This window comes from Cinclus cinclus, chromosome 5 (assembly GCF_963662255.1).
Source record: "Cinclus cinclus chromosome 5, bCinCin1.1, whole genome shotgun sequence".
Lineage (NCBI taxonomy): Eukaryota > Metazoa > Chordata > Aves > Passeriformes > Cinclidae > Cinclus > Cinclus cinclus.
The window spans coordinates 39,014,031-39,033,431 of NC_085050.1; the positions used below are offsets into that span (position 1 = coordinate 39,014,031).

General features: G+C 41.2%; 1 protein-coding gene across 1 annotated transcript; it reads left to right on the top strand.

Moving 5' to 3' along the window:
• The first annotated feature begins 204 nt into the window (after positions 1 to 204).
• On the top strand, positions 205 to 17,831 carry TMEM192 (transmembrane protein 192). The gene is made up of 6 exons (XM_062493691.1): positions 205 to 299; positions 3,780 to 3,926; positions 7,928 to 8,192; positions 10,132 to 10,266; positions 13,916 to 14,018; positions 16,307 to 17,831. The coding sequence occupies exons 1-6, from the start codon at positions 258 to 260 to the stop codon at positions 16,428 to 16,430; spliced, it is 816 nt and encodes a 271-aa protein (XP_062349675.1). The 5' UTR covers positions 205 to 257; the 3' UTR covers positions 16,431 to 17,831.
• Positions 17,832 to 19,401: the final 1,570 nt, after the last annotated feature.

Below are 19,401 nucleotides of genomic sequence, written 5' to 3' on the forward strand. Positions count from 1 at the left end.
CCTCCGGGGCGGGCTGGGGCACGGACCTGGGGCGCCCGGAGCCCCGGCCCCCCGGCCCCGGTCCTGGTCCTGGTCCCCCGGTCCCGGCCCCTCCGCCGGCACGGCCGCGCCCCGGGGCGGCGCTGGCGCAGCGCGGGCCCAATGGCGGCCGGGGTCGCTGCTAGCGGGGCGGGGCGGCGGCGCTGCCCGTGGCCAGCCTGTGGCGGCAGGGCCGTGCCAGAGACACCCAGCCAGGGCGGCTGTGGCGGGAGGCGGCGATGGCGCTGACGGCGGGGAGGCAGCGGCAGGACCTGGACAACGTGAGCGCGGCGGGCGGGAGCGGGGCCGTGGCCGCGGGGACCCCGCCCGGGTGAGCGGCCGGGCTGCAGCTGAGGGCGGGCGCCTCGTGCTCCCTACCGTCTCTTCCTTCCGGCTGTTTTCCGTCCCGGGCGCCCGAGGCTTTATCTGCTTCTTCCGGGGGGACCCGCCGGCCCCGGCCCTTCCCCAGTGGTTCTCTCCGGAGTGAGGAGGCTGCCGCGGCCCCTCGCTCCCCGCGCTGCCCTTCCCCAGCCGGGCTTGGAATATCCCCGAAGCATTTGGGCCTGGGCTTGTTTTAAATCGGTATTATTAGCCTCTAATCGGGGCTGTTCGTGTGGCTCCTTCAGGTTTTCTGGGTTATTTTTCCATAGGCGGAACCCGTCTCTGGATTATGTGCCGTTCGCTGGCTTGACCACGGCGTTTTTGTGTTTGTTTGAATGTTTCTCCCCGCCCCTGCTGGAAGCCTGCGTGGGCGAGGCTTGCTGGCTATGGCTTGTTCGTGCTTGCCCTCCTCCTCCTGGCGCTGGGCTGCTGTGGAAGCGGTCACAGGCTGGAAGTGGGTCCGGGAGCCAAGAGGCTAAAGCTTTAACCTGTGCTCAATAGCAGTGCCAAACAAGTCTGGATTTAAGGCTTTTTGACTTTTGACAGCTGTGGTTTTGGCTGATCTTAAACCAGTGTTTGCTCCAGCTAGGAAGCTTTCCTTATGTCAGATTGACTGCGTGGCATCACCGTATCCCATGCTTTAATTCCAGTCCTTTCTGGAATGTTGTCTGTAATAAAATCTATCTGGAGAGATGGTGTCATCTAGTGCTTCCTAATGCTAAGTGTGTTTTAGGATGCATAGATGGACTGTAGCCAGTCTTGTGAGAAAGTAGCGTGGTCAAAGCTCTGATAAAGCTTTGTCTCTGATGGAGTGCCCTGATCCCTCATGGTATTCAAGAAATGGTGAATCATTTGTTCCCATGAGACAAAGGATGTTTTCCTAAGGAGAATTGCTGTGTTTGTGGGAGCTGTGAGCTGTTAACCCATTATTGATTCTGTGATCATAGAATAGTTTGGGTTGAAAGTTTTTTTAAAGATCTATTTTCAACTGCCCCTGGCATGGCAAGAATCCTTTCTGCTAGACCAGCTTGTTCAAAACCCCAGCCAGCCTGGCCTTGAACACTTCCAAGAATGGGCATCTGTAGCTTCATTGGGCAACCTGTTCCAGTGTCTCTTCACCCTCATAGTAATGAATTTTTTACTAATGTGCAATCTAAAGAATAAGGCAAGATACCTTGGCTGCTTCAGTGGGTCCTTGCTTTCAGAGCTTAAAATTACACCTGGCCTGTGAAAACAGGCAGACAAGGGAGAGAGGGCATCTTTGCTCTCAAGGTTCTGAATTTTATATCAGTGACATAAGGAGTGCCATTTGTAAACATTTAGGTGTGCAGTAAAAGGTAATCTTACCAGGCAGGTATTTCAGTAAGGGTCATTTACAGTCAAAGACTGGGCTAATTAAAAGATATCAATAGCTGAGTGGTCTGTTCAAAGGCCTTCTGTGGTAGGGCAAGTGTAGCATTCCCTGTTCTAAACTAAAACTGGTCATTGACTGAAAGAACCCTTGATGACTATTTCCTTCACTGTGGGCAGTTGTCTGCAGGTGACATAACACTGGGGAGACAATCTGCATTGTCCTCATTGGCATAAAGTATAAACCTAGCTCTAATCCCTCTCTTCCCATGCTAGTATCTAGAATGGCATGCCTCGTTTGTCTTGAGTCTTAGGCTGATCTCTCTCATGGCAAGGAGAAGTCCCCAGTTTATAAAACACTAAATAGCCTGGTGAACCCTGGCATGTCCAAATAGTCAGAAGTCTGGAGTGGGATGGGGTCTGCCCTTGTCTTGTTGTTCTGGGCTGTGGTTGGTATCTTGAAGGAGAACAGTAGTCAAACCTTGAGTGGAAGTCTTGAGTTGCTTTATCTTCTGAGGCAAGGGACATAACAGGAAGCTAAGAGAGAAACTGTAGGAGTTTTTGGCCATCATAGTGCCTGTGCATGTTCCACTTAATATATATTGAATGACCTTGTCCTGGCCTGAAAGGAGCAGGGATGCATATCTGTGGGGCAAGTTCCTTGTCCAAGGCTTTTCTCTCCATCTGTACTTAGTTTTACCTCCTACATAGTTGAAGACAATACATTTGAGCTGAATGTGAAATCAAAGATCTAATACTTGACTCCAACATGACAAGGGCAGGCTGCTTTCTCTCTAGTGTAGGCAGAGAAGGTCTTGCTCAGCACTTGGTAGCATCTTCTTCCCTCTGTGAACTGCTGCTTCTTTCCTGCCTGAGTTCAGCTCTAGTTACTGCTGCAGGTGTTTTGACATGTCAGTAGTATTAGAGGCTGAATACTCAGAACTGTTACACTGCAGCTTTGTTGTTTTTTCCAGCTGTAGCTGGACAAAAGTAAGAACAACAAAGAGTTTTGCAGTACCTGTGTAAAGCATGTGAGAGAGACATTGTTGTTTTTCCCCGTAAATATACTGATGCTTCTGACATCTCTCAGGGTTGAAGCTCAGATACTTGTAATGCATTTGAAAGACTGAAGTTCCTGAAGGCTCAGTGTGATACTAGGAGGCAGATTAATGTTGGATTACTCAGGGTCTGAGTTCTCACATAAAGATGTCATGAGCGTTTACCTATAGTTTAAGAGCTTTCTCAAGATATTAACCGAGTGGGGTTTTTCTCCTGTCCTGGTTTAGGGCAAATCAGGGAGAAGACTTCAAATGGGGTCCCTTTAGGAAACAGATTCAAGTGGTCCCTCTCCCAGCTGGTTCGGGAAAATATTTCTTTGGAGAGAAGTGGAAAAAAACCTGTTTATTTAACAGGCAAAGAACTCCCAAGCACAAAAGTGAACAATACCGAACAGCAAAACCTCTTGCCACTCAGAAGAGATGACAAATTCAGCGGAGTCCCTTCTGTGGGTTGCAGCCCAGCTCACTCAGTCTGTTTTGTCCCTCCAGTGCTGGGAAATGCCATGGCCCAGGTCAGGCCTGGTGGGACACAGGTGTGAGCTCCAGGTGCTCTTCTTCTGGGTTTTCAGCCCAGAGCAGGTTTGAACAACACCAAGAAAAAAAAAAAAAAAAAACACAGTCCAGGGAGCTTCTCTGCCTCAGCTAGTAAAAACTAATAGCAAAGGAGGGCTCTCTCCTGCTGTCCACTGCAGACAACACAGTCTGTGTGAAGGATGAGGGGGAGCAAGTGCAGTCTCTGATAACAAACTCTGCACCTCTTCCCTCCCCCTTCACTCCTGGAACCAGCCTTAAAGCTGCAGAACTCAATATCCAGCACCAACAGAACAGATGATTGGGGATACAAGTATCATAAAGTCACCCCAGGACATCCCCCCCTTGAGGTTTGATTTGCTAAGACAAAATTCTTAAACCTTTGTACTTTACTTTCAGAGCTTACCTGTTGCTGTTGTTTGCCCTCTCCTTCTGTTCCAGGGTTCCTTGGAAATAACACAGAGTTTGGAAGATGATCCTCTACTGGACGCACCACTCATTTCTTCTCATACATTGCATTCTCAGCTGAGGCCAAGATTTCATGCTATCCCAGCAGTACTCCTTGCCAATTTCCTGTTGCTAATACATGTAAGTTTAAGAAGTATGATTTCCATAAGTAAACTTGCTCTCTCTCTTCTGAATCCTTCAAAATCCACTGTCCATGTGACAGAATTCTGATGATACAACAGCGGATTGCATACACTCTTCCAAAACAGTGAGGTCCCCTTTGCCAATAAATTTTGATAGTGTATATGCTATAAGATACTTGCTGCCTTCTCATTCTGGTTGTTGGCACTGTCATGCATCTTGTTAGGCAGAAGATCATTGTAAATAGTAGTTCTTCTATGCTGTTGGACCTGTACCTTAAAAATAATATTATTGCTGTAGAAGTGCTATACTTGTTATAGAGGGCTGAGATAATTTTGATACTGTGCCTTCTTATTTCAGAGAGAAAGTAACTAAGCAAGTAAAGCTGGATGTGCTATGGGGCTGTTGCATGGTAGTGGATAGAGAGGGAAATTAATCTAAATGTTACTTCCTGCTCTCACTTCTGGAGGTTAAGAGCGAAAAGCCCAAATACTGAACAGTATCTAGGCATTTATGGGGACTGGTAGACAGAAGCAGAGAGAGTCCTGCCTAGTAAATGAGTTTTTCCTTGATAAGCTGAATAGGCTTGTTGTTGCTTCTGAGTACGTGGCAACCAGATATGAAGAAGGAAGGCTGAAGAGCTCTGAGCCTAAGATCTGTCTGAAGTGGCACTTTCATGTCTTTTAGGGACATGGGTTAGTGGTGGGCATGGTAGTGTTAAGTAAAGGGTGGACTTGATCATCTTAAGGGTCTTTTCCTACCTATATTCTTTGATTCTATAGTAGCAATGACACAAGCTATTTTAGAGCTTCATTTGATCTCAAACAAAAAAATACAGTGCCCACTGCTCTTGAAAACACGCTCTTTGCCAGGACTTTAAAATAATATACTGACCTCTAAGGTTTCTCTTTGGGCAACTGCATAAAGTTGTTCAATGTGCTTTAGCCATCTAATTTCAAGAGTAGGTGTTCTGTGGACCTTGTAGTGGTATCAAGAAATGCCCCTCTGGCTGTGAAGTAGACCTAAGAAAGACCTCTGCTGTTCTGCTGAGTAGACTACCAAAATTCCCAATGGAAACCATGTGTCCAGCCTTATTCCCTTCCCTAAGGAAGAGCTGTGCCCTTCCCTTATAGAAGGCACTTGAAGTCTGCAATTGGTAATACAGCAGTAATTATTTTTCTGCCAAGCCTTGGGGCTTTGCTATCTACTACTATAACTGATACAGCCAAATCTCAGTCACCCATATCCTAGGAAAGTGCTGCCTATTCTCCTCCCACCTTTTCCTCTCTCCTGCAAATGGAGAAAAGTGTGGGTAGATGAAATGGGAAAACTTCTGTGGCATCTGTCAACACATGTTTTCATGGCTTAAGTCTCATTGCTATTGCTGAACCTGCTTCAGTGACTAGTTGGTCCTTGGAGCAAAATGGAGAAGTAGCCTTTTCTGTTGGCAAAACAGCATTATAATGGTGGCACTGTCTCTCTCACTGAGAATATGGATAGGGAAAACAAGCTTATTGGATTTCCTTCCCCTGTCCTTCTGCAAATGTGCATTAATCTTGTGGAATATGGAGAGAGGACAGGTTAGCTTCTGATGCACAGCCTGCCAAAGGAGTAAATGTCCTGGAGAAGTTAAGCCATCATAGTATTATGCAGTAAAGCTGTAATGCATCTCTATAGCAATTTGTATGTAACTTGGAGTATTTCTTCTCCACCTTCCTGTGCCAAGAAATGGAGTTAGGTAGCAAAATAGCTGTTGTGGTGCAGCTGCCTAGTTACATACAGTTTTGGAAACTGGGTAGGATATGCTGGACTGTGGTGGGACTGGGTTTTTGAGTGTCTTTTCTTTTGCCAAGCCTTGCTTTTCTGAAGGCCTCCCATCAGGAGGCTGGAGAGCAATGTGAAGAGTACAAGCTAGAAATAATGTCTTCATATTAATCCTTTCTTTAATCCTCTCTGTGTGTGCACATACACCAAATTGAAGTTAAATACTACTCTTTACAAGAATAACTTTTTGTATGTAAAAATATGTGGTGGGTAAAACACGTAATATTGAACTGCCCAACAATGCAAGCAAAACATATTTAATAAATACCATTCCAAATGACAGTTTCCTGTTTCCTCTTGCCTACACTGCTGTAGTAGTTTAGTAGAGATGCAATTCCTTCTTGTTTCAGTTTAATATAGCCATTTTCTGCATTCCTAACACCTGGAAGGAGTAGAACTAATTGTAACACTATTATAAAATGGCAAACTAAGCAGTAAACAGATAAAATAAAATACCTGAATTATTCTTAGCTTTGTAAGAAAATGAGGTGGTAAAATAATAGATTAAACAAATTATAAACCTTCCTCTTATTTAACTACTTAAGCTAGCAATTTAATCTATCTCAAGATAATAGGGTATCTAATTTGTATTTGAAGTAATGGTTTTATGGATGATGTGGGGTATATTCCTATTTTAGTTTGGACTTCTTTCCTTCAACCTTCTATCTGTCATCTGTAGTGTATGTCTTTTTTAGGTATTGCCAATTGTGTGAAAATTATTCCCCTTTCTTGCTCCTTTCCCAGTTACCTAACTCTGGTCACAACCAGAGCAAGCTGAGGGCAGTTTGTCTCAAAAGTAACTAAGTGGTTCTGAAAAGTTAATTTCTGTGAAGAGTGCTGGTTGAGAAGGTATGAAAATAGGAAATATAAGTTCAAGACAGTGGTGGGATCTTAAATACTCATAGAAGTAAGTGTGGAAACAAAGGCAGCAAATGAAAATTGGGTACTTTCTCTTATCTTCAGTTCTGATGTGCTGTTTCTGTCAGTTATGACATGCAGAACATCTGACACCTTTTTTGAGCTAAGTGAATTAGAACTCTTTTGTTGACTTGAGGCAAATTGATTTTTTTAATGTTTTGTGTATTAGTAGCTCTCCATTTATTTCTGTATTGGTGGGAGTTGCTTTTCTTTACAGTTTTGTTTTAAAAATATTCCTGTTCTACAGAATGAGCCAGGATGAGGAAGTGTAATTTTGTTCTTGTTCACTGAATGAACACAGTAGAGAAAATAACTTCTGTGACAAAACTCTATAAATATTAAAAGCCCTGTGTGTATACATATACTACAGGTAATATACATCCACAGCTTTGCTTTCTAGTTGGCCAAAAGATTGCTGATGGTCACTGCTAATGCTGAAAATTTGGAGAGGAGTCTAGAAGACAGGAAAAGTTATGGCATAATGGTAATTGTCTGAAAGGATAAGTGTATATGCAATCTGACTATATGTGCAATCTGACTGACAATCTATATGGTTTTTCTGACATAAGTAAAAAGGTAAAATGGAAAAATCTCATGGTAAATATACTGAAGAATGATTACCAATTGGCAAAGACACCTACCCAGTGCTAATAATTCACTTTAAGTTACTATGATGATTCACTTTTCTAATGTCAACCTGGAGATGATCTTCACTGGCGGCAGGAAAGCATTGATTTTTCACTTAGGAAATGTCAGTTTAAGGAAACATAGACTGTACCAATAAGATAAGAGCCTAATCCACAGAGCAGCATTAAGAGGAATTGAATGAGTCTGAAACATGTGATTTCTCTGTTATAGGAGCATAAATCAAGTTTTCCTTAAAGTAAAAATGCATAGTAAGGAGAGCCCAGAAATGAAATAAATTCACTATGAAGACTCAAGGAACAGTGCAATTGATTTAGTAGAAATTCTGGGAAGGGTGACAATTATTAGCTCTGTTCTGCTGGAGATTGGTTGCCCCCTGGAAGTCAGTCTTACTACTTAGCAATTTCAGTCACCTCTGTGTTCCCAGAGTGACAGGTAGTGGTTGTAACAAGTTTCTAATGTTTTATATGTTACCTCAGCTCTAATAAAATAAATTCAGAAAGTAATGCATAATGAATTAACTACATAATCCTGGTTTTATGTTTCAAGGTTCTTTTCATATGTATAGCTAAATGTTGACTTTAAAGATTTTTCTCTATTCCTTTCTCTTCCAGGTTGCTTTTGTTGTTCTAGCATTTTTAGCAGCTATGTTTTGTTCTTACCCCAATCCAAACCAAGATAAGTGCCCTGGAAACTACACTCACCCACTTAAAGTGCAGACTGTCATAATAATTGCAAAAGTAGTTCTGTGGGTTCTGCATGTTATTTTTGAATGGTATGTCCAGCACCACCACAGCAGAGTCAGAAGAGGAGGTTACTTCTCTATATACAGATCAACAAGGCATCTGAAAAGGCTTCCACTGCTGATACATGCAACAGGTGAAGTGAACTTGGGGGTTTTTTTCCAGCTAAAGCTTTAAACTGTGACACAGAAAGAGACTGAACAGTTTTTATATAATTGCATATTATAAATGACCAACTTTTACAAACCTGCCTATGAGTGCTTACAAATTGTACTTTAGTCAGATGAACCTCTATACTGTTCTTTCTGGTCTGCCAGATGCAGGTTGTAAGGAACTGCTTGTAGTGCAAAAATACGACTGTGAGGTTGAGTGAAACGTTTAGTCTTCAGCCATGAAGTATTCAGTCAGCAAGGTCTGTGTTTCACTGCTAGTGATCTTGATTTGTGTATTCATTTGTCTGGTTGGCAAGACTGATGTGTGGTTGTCTGATATGTGGTAAGACTGCTAGATTTCCAGGAAGTGTGCTGCTCTTCTCTTTTCATGCTCAGCAATCCACATAGGAACATTTTAATAGTTTGTTGCCCATCAGTTGTCTGAATTCAGTGAAATAACTAATTTTCTCATTGGCCTTCACTGAGGATCTGTAGCAGCTCTATATCTGACTGCCTTTTTCTACTTTCTATGGACAAAAAATGGCATATAGGAGTGATTTAACTATATTTTAAATTTGCATCTTTGACAAGTTTAGCTGTAAAGTGTTGGTGCAATTAACTGGTGAAGCTTTTATACAAATCACTTTCAAATCAGAAATCTGTCTAATTTAAGAGGATTTTTCCTACAAATAGCAGTGGAAGAGGGGGCAGACTGATGACTTTTCCAGTAGTTTTGCCTCTTAAAATCCTGCCTCCCTCCTGGAGTAGATTTTTTTCACCAGAATTAATAAGTGAAGTGATCCTGTTCTATATGAAACCATAGCTTTCTTTCCACACAGTCCCTAAAAGAGCTAGTCAGCTTGATAAATGCACAACACTTCAGGCTCTTGCCGCTAGATAGAGCTTTGAAGATGTAGAAGTGTTTGGAGTGCACTGACAAAAGCAGGCTGCAGGAGGCTTAATGATGTAAAAGGATTGTTTCTGCCTGCTGCAGTGCAATCGGCATTACTTTGCCCTGCTTTAAGTCTTGGATGGAGCCCACTTCTCGCCTCCTAGGCAAATTCTGGGCATTTGTGAATGTTCAGATGCAATCAGGTGTGTTCTGTAGAATTTTGATCATCTCAGAATTCAGAAGGTAGTTCTTCCATTACTGCAAACTTCCTGCCATGGTAATGACTGCTGATGCCACTTCCTTCACTTGACTGACACAGTAGGAAAGAGAACTGCACAGTTCCCTAGCTATGTTAATGGTCTTTATGAATTCAGCTCCTGATGCAGACACTGGTTATAACATTTTTACAGGAAGGAAGAGAACACTTCATACTCTGTATTAGAAAAGATTTTTAGGCCTGTAACTCAGTATTTTTTTCTCCTTGTCTAATTGTACTCATTTCAATTAAACTTTCAGTAATGTTCAAGTATTAAGATAATAGCTGGGCAAGTGGACACCTAGTCAAGTAGGAAAGTTGAAAGGAAGGTGTTTAGGTTTTTTTGCACTGTTAGCCTCATTTAAATATATTTAAAATCTACTACTTGAAGGAAAATACTCCCTCATTTTCTGCTGACTTATATGATCTCTTAGGAGTTGAACGAATGGCTAAGATGGATAGCGTCAGCAAAGTCAGAAACTATTTAAGCCCATGTACCTCTTCTAGGTATTTTTAGCATGTTTTTTAAGTCAGAAGAATCTATAAGAAAACTCATAATTGTCTACCATTACAGGCGTATGCTGAAATGAAACCAGCAGGTATAAGCTTGCACATTAAGGAAATTAGCTGTATGGGCAACAAGCATGATATGAAATAGAAAAGCATTACTGAAGTGTTGCAGCCTAATGGAGATACTGGGGATAAGAAAATATTAGTTTATTTTCAGTAACTAATAAAATTAGTAAATCTGTAAAATATAACATTTGTTTTCTAGGTAATACAGCCCTGCTCTTGATTCTGTCAGTGCAGCATTCCTTTCCCGATCACAGCAAAGTGTACCTGTATCTTTTCCTGGGAGTCCTGAGCCTGGAGATGATTAGTTCCCTGACATGCTTAGTGATTTACACAGGTGAGAGAGGCAAGCTTTGCCTTCTTTTGTGATATTCATTATAGCTGGTACTCAAGTGTTTTGTTTGCCCTCACAGGAGTTCACTTGGGGTACCCAAGGCATTTAACTACCATTATAAATACAAAACGATTCTGTGCTTGTAGAAGGAGAACTAAAGAAATTGGGAAAAGGCTTGATTTGATTCCAAGGGCTGCTAAATGAAGGCTTCATGTTATCTCCAAGCTGTTCATACAGTGAAGTGGCAATCAATGCCTAATTGTTTCAGAAAGTGTCATGAGCAAGGTTTGTCCGTTTATCAGTGTTTCTCAAATGCATGCACCACAAGCTGTGAAGCAGTAAGAGCTGGCTGGCTTAGTCAGAACTGCCTCTGGGATTTACATGTGGGGTTTGCAGACCTGATAGTGCCTTATCCAGCCTCTTCCTCTTTCCCTGGTCCACCCCAAGGGCTTCAGTTTCTCTTTGACACTAAAATGGAAGAGTTGTTCTAATGAATATTTAAAAGATGCGTGGCTCTTGGAAGCTGTGATCATATCAAACCACAGTAGTGCTTTATAAAACTCTTTGTTTTATAACCCTTGTTATAAAACAAGGCTTTGCTTTGTGCTATCACTATTGGTTTGTAAGGTTATTTGCCTTAGGGTTGGTGTAACTTATGAAGACTTGATAAAACACTTGCAGCTTTGCAAAACTATCTAAAATGTTGTTAAATAAATGCTTAATAGAAAAATTTTATGTTCATAGTAATGCAATGGCACACAGAGAAATACTGCCAAGTAGCTTGTTCATCTAGGAAATAAAACCTATTCTTGACTCTTCTGCACAGCATTCAAAATGCACCAAGAAATAAGGTCCCAGCCCTAAATTATGTCGTTGTCTTGTAAGTGTACAGAAGGCTGAGTGCTGCAGGCTTGTCAGGCTTTCCCTAACATGGCAGACTCACTGTCCTCTGCAAGAAAAAGACAGTAATGAAGGAATGCAGTCGTGGCACTCCTAGAAAACTATTCCAGGAATGCTGGAATACACATACTTTCCTAGGAATAAGAGATTAATTGTAAAACTTTAATAGAATGTCAGGAATTCCAGAGAAATGCTATTTCTAGCCCTGAGACCTGCTGGAGCTCAGAGAGTAACATTGTGTGATGTTTACCTTGACCAAAAAGGATAAGTGCAAGAAGGATGACCTGCATAGTAGTAAGGTCAGCCTGTACTTCTGTAAGAGCTCTCAAACTATTTTTTTGCTTATTTGTCACCAAAAGGGTATTGTTTCCTGACTTGTACTATGCCACTTCTTGTGACCTTCAAATTCATTAACCAGGGTATACAAGGAAGTTGTGGGGTGCAGTGTTCTGCTTTCCAGCTCAAACAAACTTGAAGTGTCCACTGAATCCTGGAACAAAGGGGAAAAGTTGCATTACTAGGAAGGAGTAAGGCAATGTGTTCTACCAACAGCTACCTTATCTCCTGAGCAGCCCCAAATCAATGTAAAATTCATTCTCTAAAGCTTGGTGTACAAAACTAGGGTTTAATTTTTATGTGACTTTACACCTGCTGCAGGATGAGGAGCACTTCCAGTCACCCTAGGTTGCTTTTTCCATTGGGTAGTGTAACTAGTTTTCTTGTTTTTAATCCCAGTGCTTGTTGAAGTAAGCTGAGAGACTGTTTGCATGTCTGTCTTACCTGTAGTGGTGGGTTTTAAGGTTTTTCAACATTTTAATATTAAATTAAGGCTCTGCAGATGCAAAACAAATGTATTCAGCCAATTTTGAAAATACCTTGAGAATCTGTAGTAATAATGACATTCAGATGTTTTTTTTCTCTCACAGAGCAGAGTATGTGGCTGGGTGGAAGCATGAAGCTTCTTCAATGGGATAGTTTTAAGGGCAGCCCTCTACTGAGTTTTAGAATGCCCCTCTTCAAGGCAAGCACTTAGCAGATACTGCTAAGATAGTATCATCTGAGCAACAATGGGGAGAAAAAGATAAATTTACACTAAAAACTACTGGCCCACCCTTTTTTTTTGTATTAGCATGTTATTCCTAATTTTGGAGAGAAGGCAGCACCAATTGGCATATTGTTTCTTGAGAGTGAGCTAGTTATTTAACTATTAGAATGAGACATAAATGCTTATCTGTAGAAGTTTATGTACCTGATTTATTTTCTGTAAAATAATTCTGTCTCACAAATCAGGAATACCTGATTGTCTATCATATAATTCATAAACAGCTCCAGCAAGCAAGAGGAAGTATCTAGAATTACAATGTTCTGTGAAGGACTGCTGCCTTCCTTAAAATTATCTCCATGTCACAGTGTGCGTATATAGCTGTAGTATGCAGAGGCAGAGATTCAGAAATCTGCAAGGAATTGCTGTGATTGTCCTATAATAGATTTGACATATATAAATTGTTCAAGTGAGGTAAAAGTGCATGGAATGAAGTATGATACAGACAGCTCTAAATGTCAGCTTACTATTCTAAGTTTTTTACTGCTAGAATAGGGAGTAAAGCTTTAAAAGACTTACTAAATATATGTATTTAATTACTTTCTCACATACTTGTAATATCACTTAAATAAAAGACCAACATTCCCACAAACAACACATGTTGAGAATTCCACATCCATTCCTTTGTGGTTTTATTTGTAGAGAAATACCATGATAGAAATAACTAACCTTTGAGCCTTACTCTTGCTAACCTCTGGAGGGTCTTGGCATTGTTTTAGCAGGGTGGCCTTTAATAAACCCCATCATAGTACTGACATGTAAGGACACTCCTTCTCTGTTGCAGTAGTGTGGATTTCTCACAGAGCTGCACTGTAATGTTTTTTGTGGCATTAGATGTATTGTTTCACAAGCAGCCCTAACTGCAGAGTCCCGAATGCATACTCTGGATATTTTGATATTTTTTCTGAATCAGGATCTGACATTGAATGGCTTTAAATATTTGCAGCTTCCTTTTTGAAATAATGCAGCGGGTGCCTACAACTTTTCCCACCCATCCCTATTCCATGTCTGTTAAATTTAGCCTTAAGCTTTATTCACAGGTGCCCAGGAATGACTTCTGGGTTTGATAGCCAAGACTGCTTGGTTTACAATGGCTTTCTGTAGCAAGTCTGCCCTAGTCTGAGCAGGCAAACAGGCTGCTGCTTCACTGCAGCTAGTCTAGTTAAACTAGTATTTACTGAAGAGCTTAAGCTAGAAATTCTGAACCAGCTACTAGTACAAAACTTCTTACAATTTTTTTATGGCATGTTGCTTAGTTTTGCCTGAACTTGCAGACTGAATCTTGGTACCCTGTAAAAGGCAACTAAGGTTTCACCCTCTCTTAGGTGGCAGATTAAACTTTTCAGATGTTAAGCAGTATGTTCAAGCTTCCCCATTCAGGTCTTTTAAACAGTGGGACTGAGGGGAATAGAAAAAGTGAACCAGTGAATAAATTGCTAAATTATCACTGACTTGTAATTAAAGCAATTACAGGAATGATTAGAAATAGATTCTGCTTTTGCTTTCCCATTTCTTAGATTCCTTTATTGTCTTTCTATCTCCCATCCTAAGGAAATCTTAGGATCATCTGGTTTTTATAACTTGGACTCTGGTTTTAAAGCTTTTTTTTTTTTCTCCACTTTCCAACTAATTTATGAAACTTTCTTGCAGTGAAAATAAGCAACTTCAATCGTGCCAAACCAAGACCTGATATAATTGAAGAAGAAAAGATGTATGCTTACCCTACTCACATTACCTCAGAAGTTGGATTCAGGTAAGAACTCCATGTTCATTTTTTGCTGTGTTCAGCCATGATATATAGGTAGCACAAATGGAATTGTGCAATTTCCTGTAGACTTCCATGCAATCTCAAACTTGTCAGCTGAACCAGAGGTGGGAATAACAGCTCTGAAGGAACTTTGCATAAGCCTCCCCATTTTAGATGCTCAGATGAGATGCAGCAGTCTTGTACTTTCTCCATAGTAAATGACAATTTACTATGATAAAGAAATCCTCAAACATAAGGACGGAGGTGATTTGACCATTTATGGCTGATTACATGAATCTTTAATAAAAATAACTGTGCTTAGTCTGGTTTAGTTAATTTTATATGGGGTTTGATGAAAGCTGTTGTCTTACCACTCTTACTTTAAGTATGCCTACAGAAGCATACCTGCTTCATACAGTTTTTTCAGGGAAGGAAATAGATTGTGGACAGTTGATAGACAAAGAAGAAAACTTAGTAGCTTTGTTCTGTGCCAGCAGCTGGACATGAGAGTCTAGCAATGGATTTGGGATATGTTTTGAATTTGGCAAGGAACTTTATAGGTGTGAAGGGCACTTGAAGAGTAGGGAAGGTCTCAGTGAGAGTAGAAGCTGTCCAGCAGTAACTGAAACTGTCCCAGGCATTGAGACTTATTTTTCATTTGTTTTTTGTGTACCTGCCAACTGCTCAAACATTTTCCAGTTGCCGAAATCAATCTGGTATGACTTAATAAAAGCTAGGAATTGAAAGTAACATGGACTTCTATATGAGAATTGAATTAGAGAAAGGTTGACTAATGAGAAATGACTAATACCTTGGGACTTCCCTTGGTATCACAAATGCAGTATGCACATGCTTTTATGGAACTTGGAAGTAGATGTCCAGGATACAGGAAGGATTTAGAGTTGTCTTGAATTTTGATTCCATGTTTGATTTCCATTTTGATATAAAAACCATGGTGATTGCATGGTGGACCTCATTTTTTTCTCATTCATCTTCTCCCCTGAGAAATTCTCAAATGCCCAGGGAATGTGTCTGCAACAATGACCAGCTGAGGAAAAGACTCTGCTTATTTTTTATTAAAGAGTGCAAACTTCCTGTGAGAACTGATTGCAAAACCGTTATTTTAATTTAGCTCTATACAACTCTGACTCTCTTTCTCTTGGGAGTTAACGTCTATTGAAAAGTGAATCCTGTCAGCCCTTCAGTTGACCTTGTTATAAGAATGTTTTTTGAATATCGTGACCTTTGCAACCTAAGCTACTGATCAGGAGCCTTAAGTTGGTAGTGCAACCTGGTTAAGGTTGCAAGCTTTCTGTTTGCAAAACTTACACTCTTTACTTTTCCCAGTTTAGCTACAGTAGGTTTTCAATTGGAGCTAAGCTTTTTTCCACTCAATATCCTTCTCAGCACTTTCTAAGAACTATGAAATGGGAAGTGTTCCTCTACAAAATGCTGTAAGACTGAGGAACAGCTTTCTCAGTACTAAGATGCTCACAAGTGTACTAAGAGGGCAGATTCCCAAGTCAGCTGAGAAGAAATACTATGTAAGGAAAGACTTACATATAAGAAATAATATGTAAGTAAACTACACTCGGGCATTGGTACTTCATCTTGCTGTATCCTGTATCTTACAATTTCCTAATTAGATTTGACAAAATTCTGTACTCTTTTCCCCTCAATTAAGTGAGCTTTCTTTAAATGTTGCAGTGTTACTATTGGAGTTAAAATGAGACATATCTGAAAGCTGGATATGTTTTAAGGGGGGGGAGGCTGGTTGTAGATCTGAAATAGCACAATGTTTTGGTACTGATGCTGTCATGGTATGTGACAGATATTGCTGTATATAGTAGCATATAATGTATGCTTCTGCAGGTTAATCAAGAGATTTGTCTTAAACAGCTTATGATCTACTACAGCTGAACAGCAACATTATGCCTGCTCAAAACAAGCTTCCTAATGTGTGTGGGAAAGGTTCCATGGTTCTTACACAATTCTAGCATGTTTCTTTGTTTCTTAAACAGTAAGATACTCACTCTGTCTAGCAGGAAATATATAACTCGGTTGTGGATACATGGCATGAGGTTCAGCCAAATTTTCTCTACCTGCCTTCCCATGCAAAATAGAGTTAGAGGTATAGTTGTAGATTCCCTCTTCCCTCAAAAATTAGTTGATCCCAGCGCAAATGAAACTAAAGGAAGCAACTCTTTAAGTATGTGTTAATTAGCTCTGACACTTCACATATTAAAAGGCTGCTGTCATTTACTGAAACCTGTATTTACTTTTGTTGCTTCAAGGGAAAATTCCAGTTTAGAAGAGATAGTTGAGAAGCAAGGAGATGTAATAGAGTATCTTCAGCGACACAACGCACTGCTCAGCAAGAGACTATTGGCGTTAACATCTCAGCGAATCAAAACTTGACAGCATTTGGAAAACTGCTGCTGGAGCGCTGGAGGGGAATGTGAAATAATGTAATATCCAGACTGACTTCTATAGATGTGACTCTACAATCGTTTTTCACGTTTTGAAATAGAAGTTAAGTTGGAAGGATAACCTCTGCATGCACTATAGACCTATTACAACTGGACACCCTGGCTCTCTTCAAATCATCAGTTTTGGAAAAAATTTCAGCAGCTTCAAGGATTTTTAATTCCTCATAAGTTAAAGTTGGACCTGAGTTAATGTTTTAACTTTGCCCAGTTGTTGCTATTATTTTGTACTGCTGTGTAACCTTTAAGCTTCAAGCTACCAAAGTATTTTATATTTCTGGAATACAAATTTGTTCCCTAGAAAGATCTGACTTTGCAAGGGATGTATATGTAGTTTCTATTGCTGAAGCTGAGACTAGATGTGTTCTGTCACTGATTCCCTTTACTTCCGGGTATAGAGGCGGTGTACTTTCAATAATCCAATACAGATACTTGTTTTCTAGATGTCTCCTTTTCTCCTTTTTCAGGTAACTGGAGAAATTTGGCATCTCACTTAGGATTATAAAAAAGTGGTGGGTGCCCTAAAACTGTAAATCTCACATACAAGTTTGTGGTACAAAAACCATGCTATGATAAGGAATTGTTCAGAATTCTGGCTTTACAACTCTTAAGAGGGATCCTCAGGGCTGATGACTACCCCACTACTAGGAGTTTGTGTTAGTAACAGGACTCCTACTCTGCCAACTGAACTAACAAAGCAAAAATACTTGAGCGTAAGCTTTTTCATTGATCTGGTAAGTGACTTCTGTTGAATGCTTTTAAAGCTGCTGTCAAAATGCCTGTTACCTACTTGCTCTTCAATTTGGCCCTTCAGAAAGTCAGCATCTTGATTCAAAAGCTGAAATGATGCATGAGGGGAAGTAGAAAACAGCAGAAGACAGAAGGGTGTTTTAGAAGTTGAAGAAACAAGAATTCTTGGTTTTAATTTATGGTGAATTAAGGCTGGTGAAAGAAACATTTTGTTCTGGGTACTATTCTGTCTACCAATGAAGACAAAGAATTATTTTAGAAGCCAATACCTCTGTGGGGAAAGGGTAATCACTAATCAAAACTGGGAATAAGACTCTCAAGAGGAGTGGTCTTGTAGTTGAATATAAGAAAGGAAAATTAATTCATCCTACTTTGGTGTTAGGGCACAACTTTAGAAGTACCTAGACAGTTTAGTGTGCAATAAATATATGGGGGTTGTCTCTTTCCAAGGAAAACAATAAATATTGGAGGTTTTGCTGCTATCCAACACTAGACTGTTCTCCTTAACTGTTGTTTCTTGAAAATGCAGCCAGAATTTTATAGTGTACATGTAAGGAATAAAGTTATTTGTTTTTAGAACTCAGGTTTTGATGTGATTGTCTATGTCAATTTCTAGCATTTCTTTGAAAAGCAGTAAAATGTGACTGAAGTTTGTGCACAATAAATGCAACCAAGGAAGAGTGTGAATACAGTTATTTCCAAGCTCATCTGTTTCCAACAGATTTTTCTGTTATGCTGAAGTTCTTACAACAGTGTTGGCACTTAAAACTAGCCAAACAAGGATAGCTATGCAGTTGTTCTGAACCTTTAAGTTTAGTTTTATTCCCATTTCAGGGTAATGATTTTTTCCATCATGCTTCAAACTTCTCCTGCCACTTGTGTTTCTTTCCAAAATTGAGAAGGAAGCTGCATAGTGTAGCTGAGCAGCTTTCCTTTGTTTTCAGATCATTACTCAAACCTTCCTCTTCTTTCCAACTGCTCAAGGTAAACTTTGGATTAACCAGTAGTGTTGCTTTCTGTGGAACATGGTAGCTGGAAAGAAAACCAAATATGGCTTGCTGTGGTGCACGTATGTGCATCTTCTGCCCTTTAAATGTTAGCTTTCCTAAGTACACAAGTGATAACAAATGATAATTTAACAACCACCCCCCCCTTGCCCCAGTTCTATATCTTTATCATACACCCAACACTATCTTGTTTTCTTAGTATCTTTAAGCTTTTTCTTTGGGCAGGGTCGAGGCCTGTCCCATTTGTATCGGCTCCAAGCAGAAGCTGGTAATCTTTACTACTTTCCCTGAACACTTGAACCTCTGGCCATGGTAGAGCTATAGTGAAGTGCCAGGTAGGAGCTGCTGCTGTGTGGCATCCCCAAGCCCCTCGTCTGCAGCAGATGGGCCAAGGCCAGCCTTCTTTGGAGGCAGAAATACTCCCCAGCCGCAGGTTCCCCTGTGCTGCCTGCCCCCAGTTCATGGCATGGTGTTGCTGGGTTCTGTGGGCCTGGGCACCTGCCTCCTCCTGGCCACCACCCTGCCCCGTGGCGAGCTCACTGGTGACTGCAGAGCTGCTCAGGGGGCCTGTGTGCAATCAGCCACTTGAAAGGCCAAGTGGTGTGGAAGGGGTGAATGGCTGCTGCTGTGCAAGGGAAACGAGGCTGAGCTGTGACCTTGCTGTGTCTGCCATGCCACAGTGCTAAAATGAACGACGAGTCCTAATTCTTCTGATTCTGCTGTATCCTGCTTATTGGACACCTCTCTGCTGCTGCAAGCTTGTGTGCTGGGGTGGCCAGAGCAGTCCGTGCCCAGTGTTGCAGCCTGGGTGCCTGTCCCTGCAGTGCCAGCGCCCGGCTCGTGGGCTGGATTGTACCGTGTGAAGTAAAATCCATGGTGTGATGTGCACGCAGCGAGCACTGGAGCATTGGGTCCAAGTGTCAGGGGGTGGGGGAAGGTTCTGCTTTGTGAGCACAGGGGTTTGCACGTGCTCTGCTGCAAAGCTGTGCTTTGCTAACCACCAACACAGCCCTGCTCTGGTGAGGTGTGGCAAACTCTTTATGTAACTACAGCTGCTGAAATGAATCTATATTTACAGGTCTTGGTAAGATCTGCTTGATTGCAGCTGGGGTAGCAAGAATATAACAGAAGTGAAGGAATGCTTCC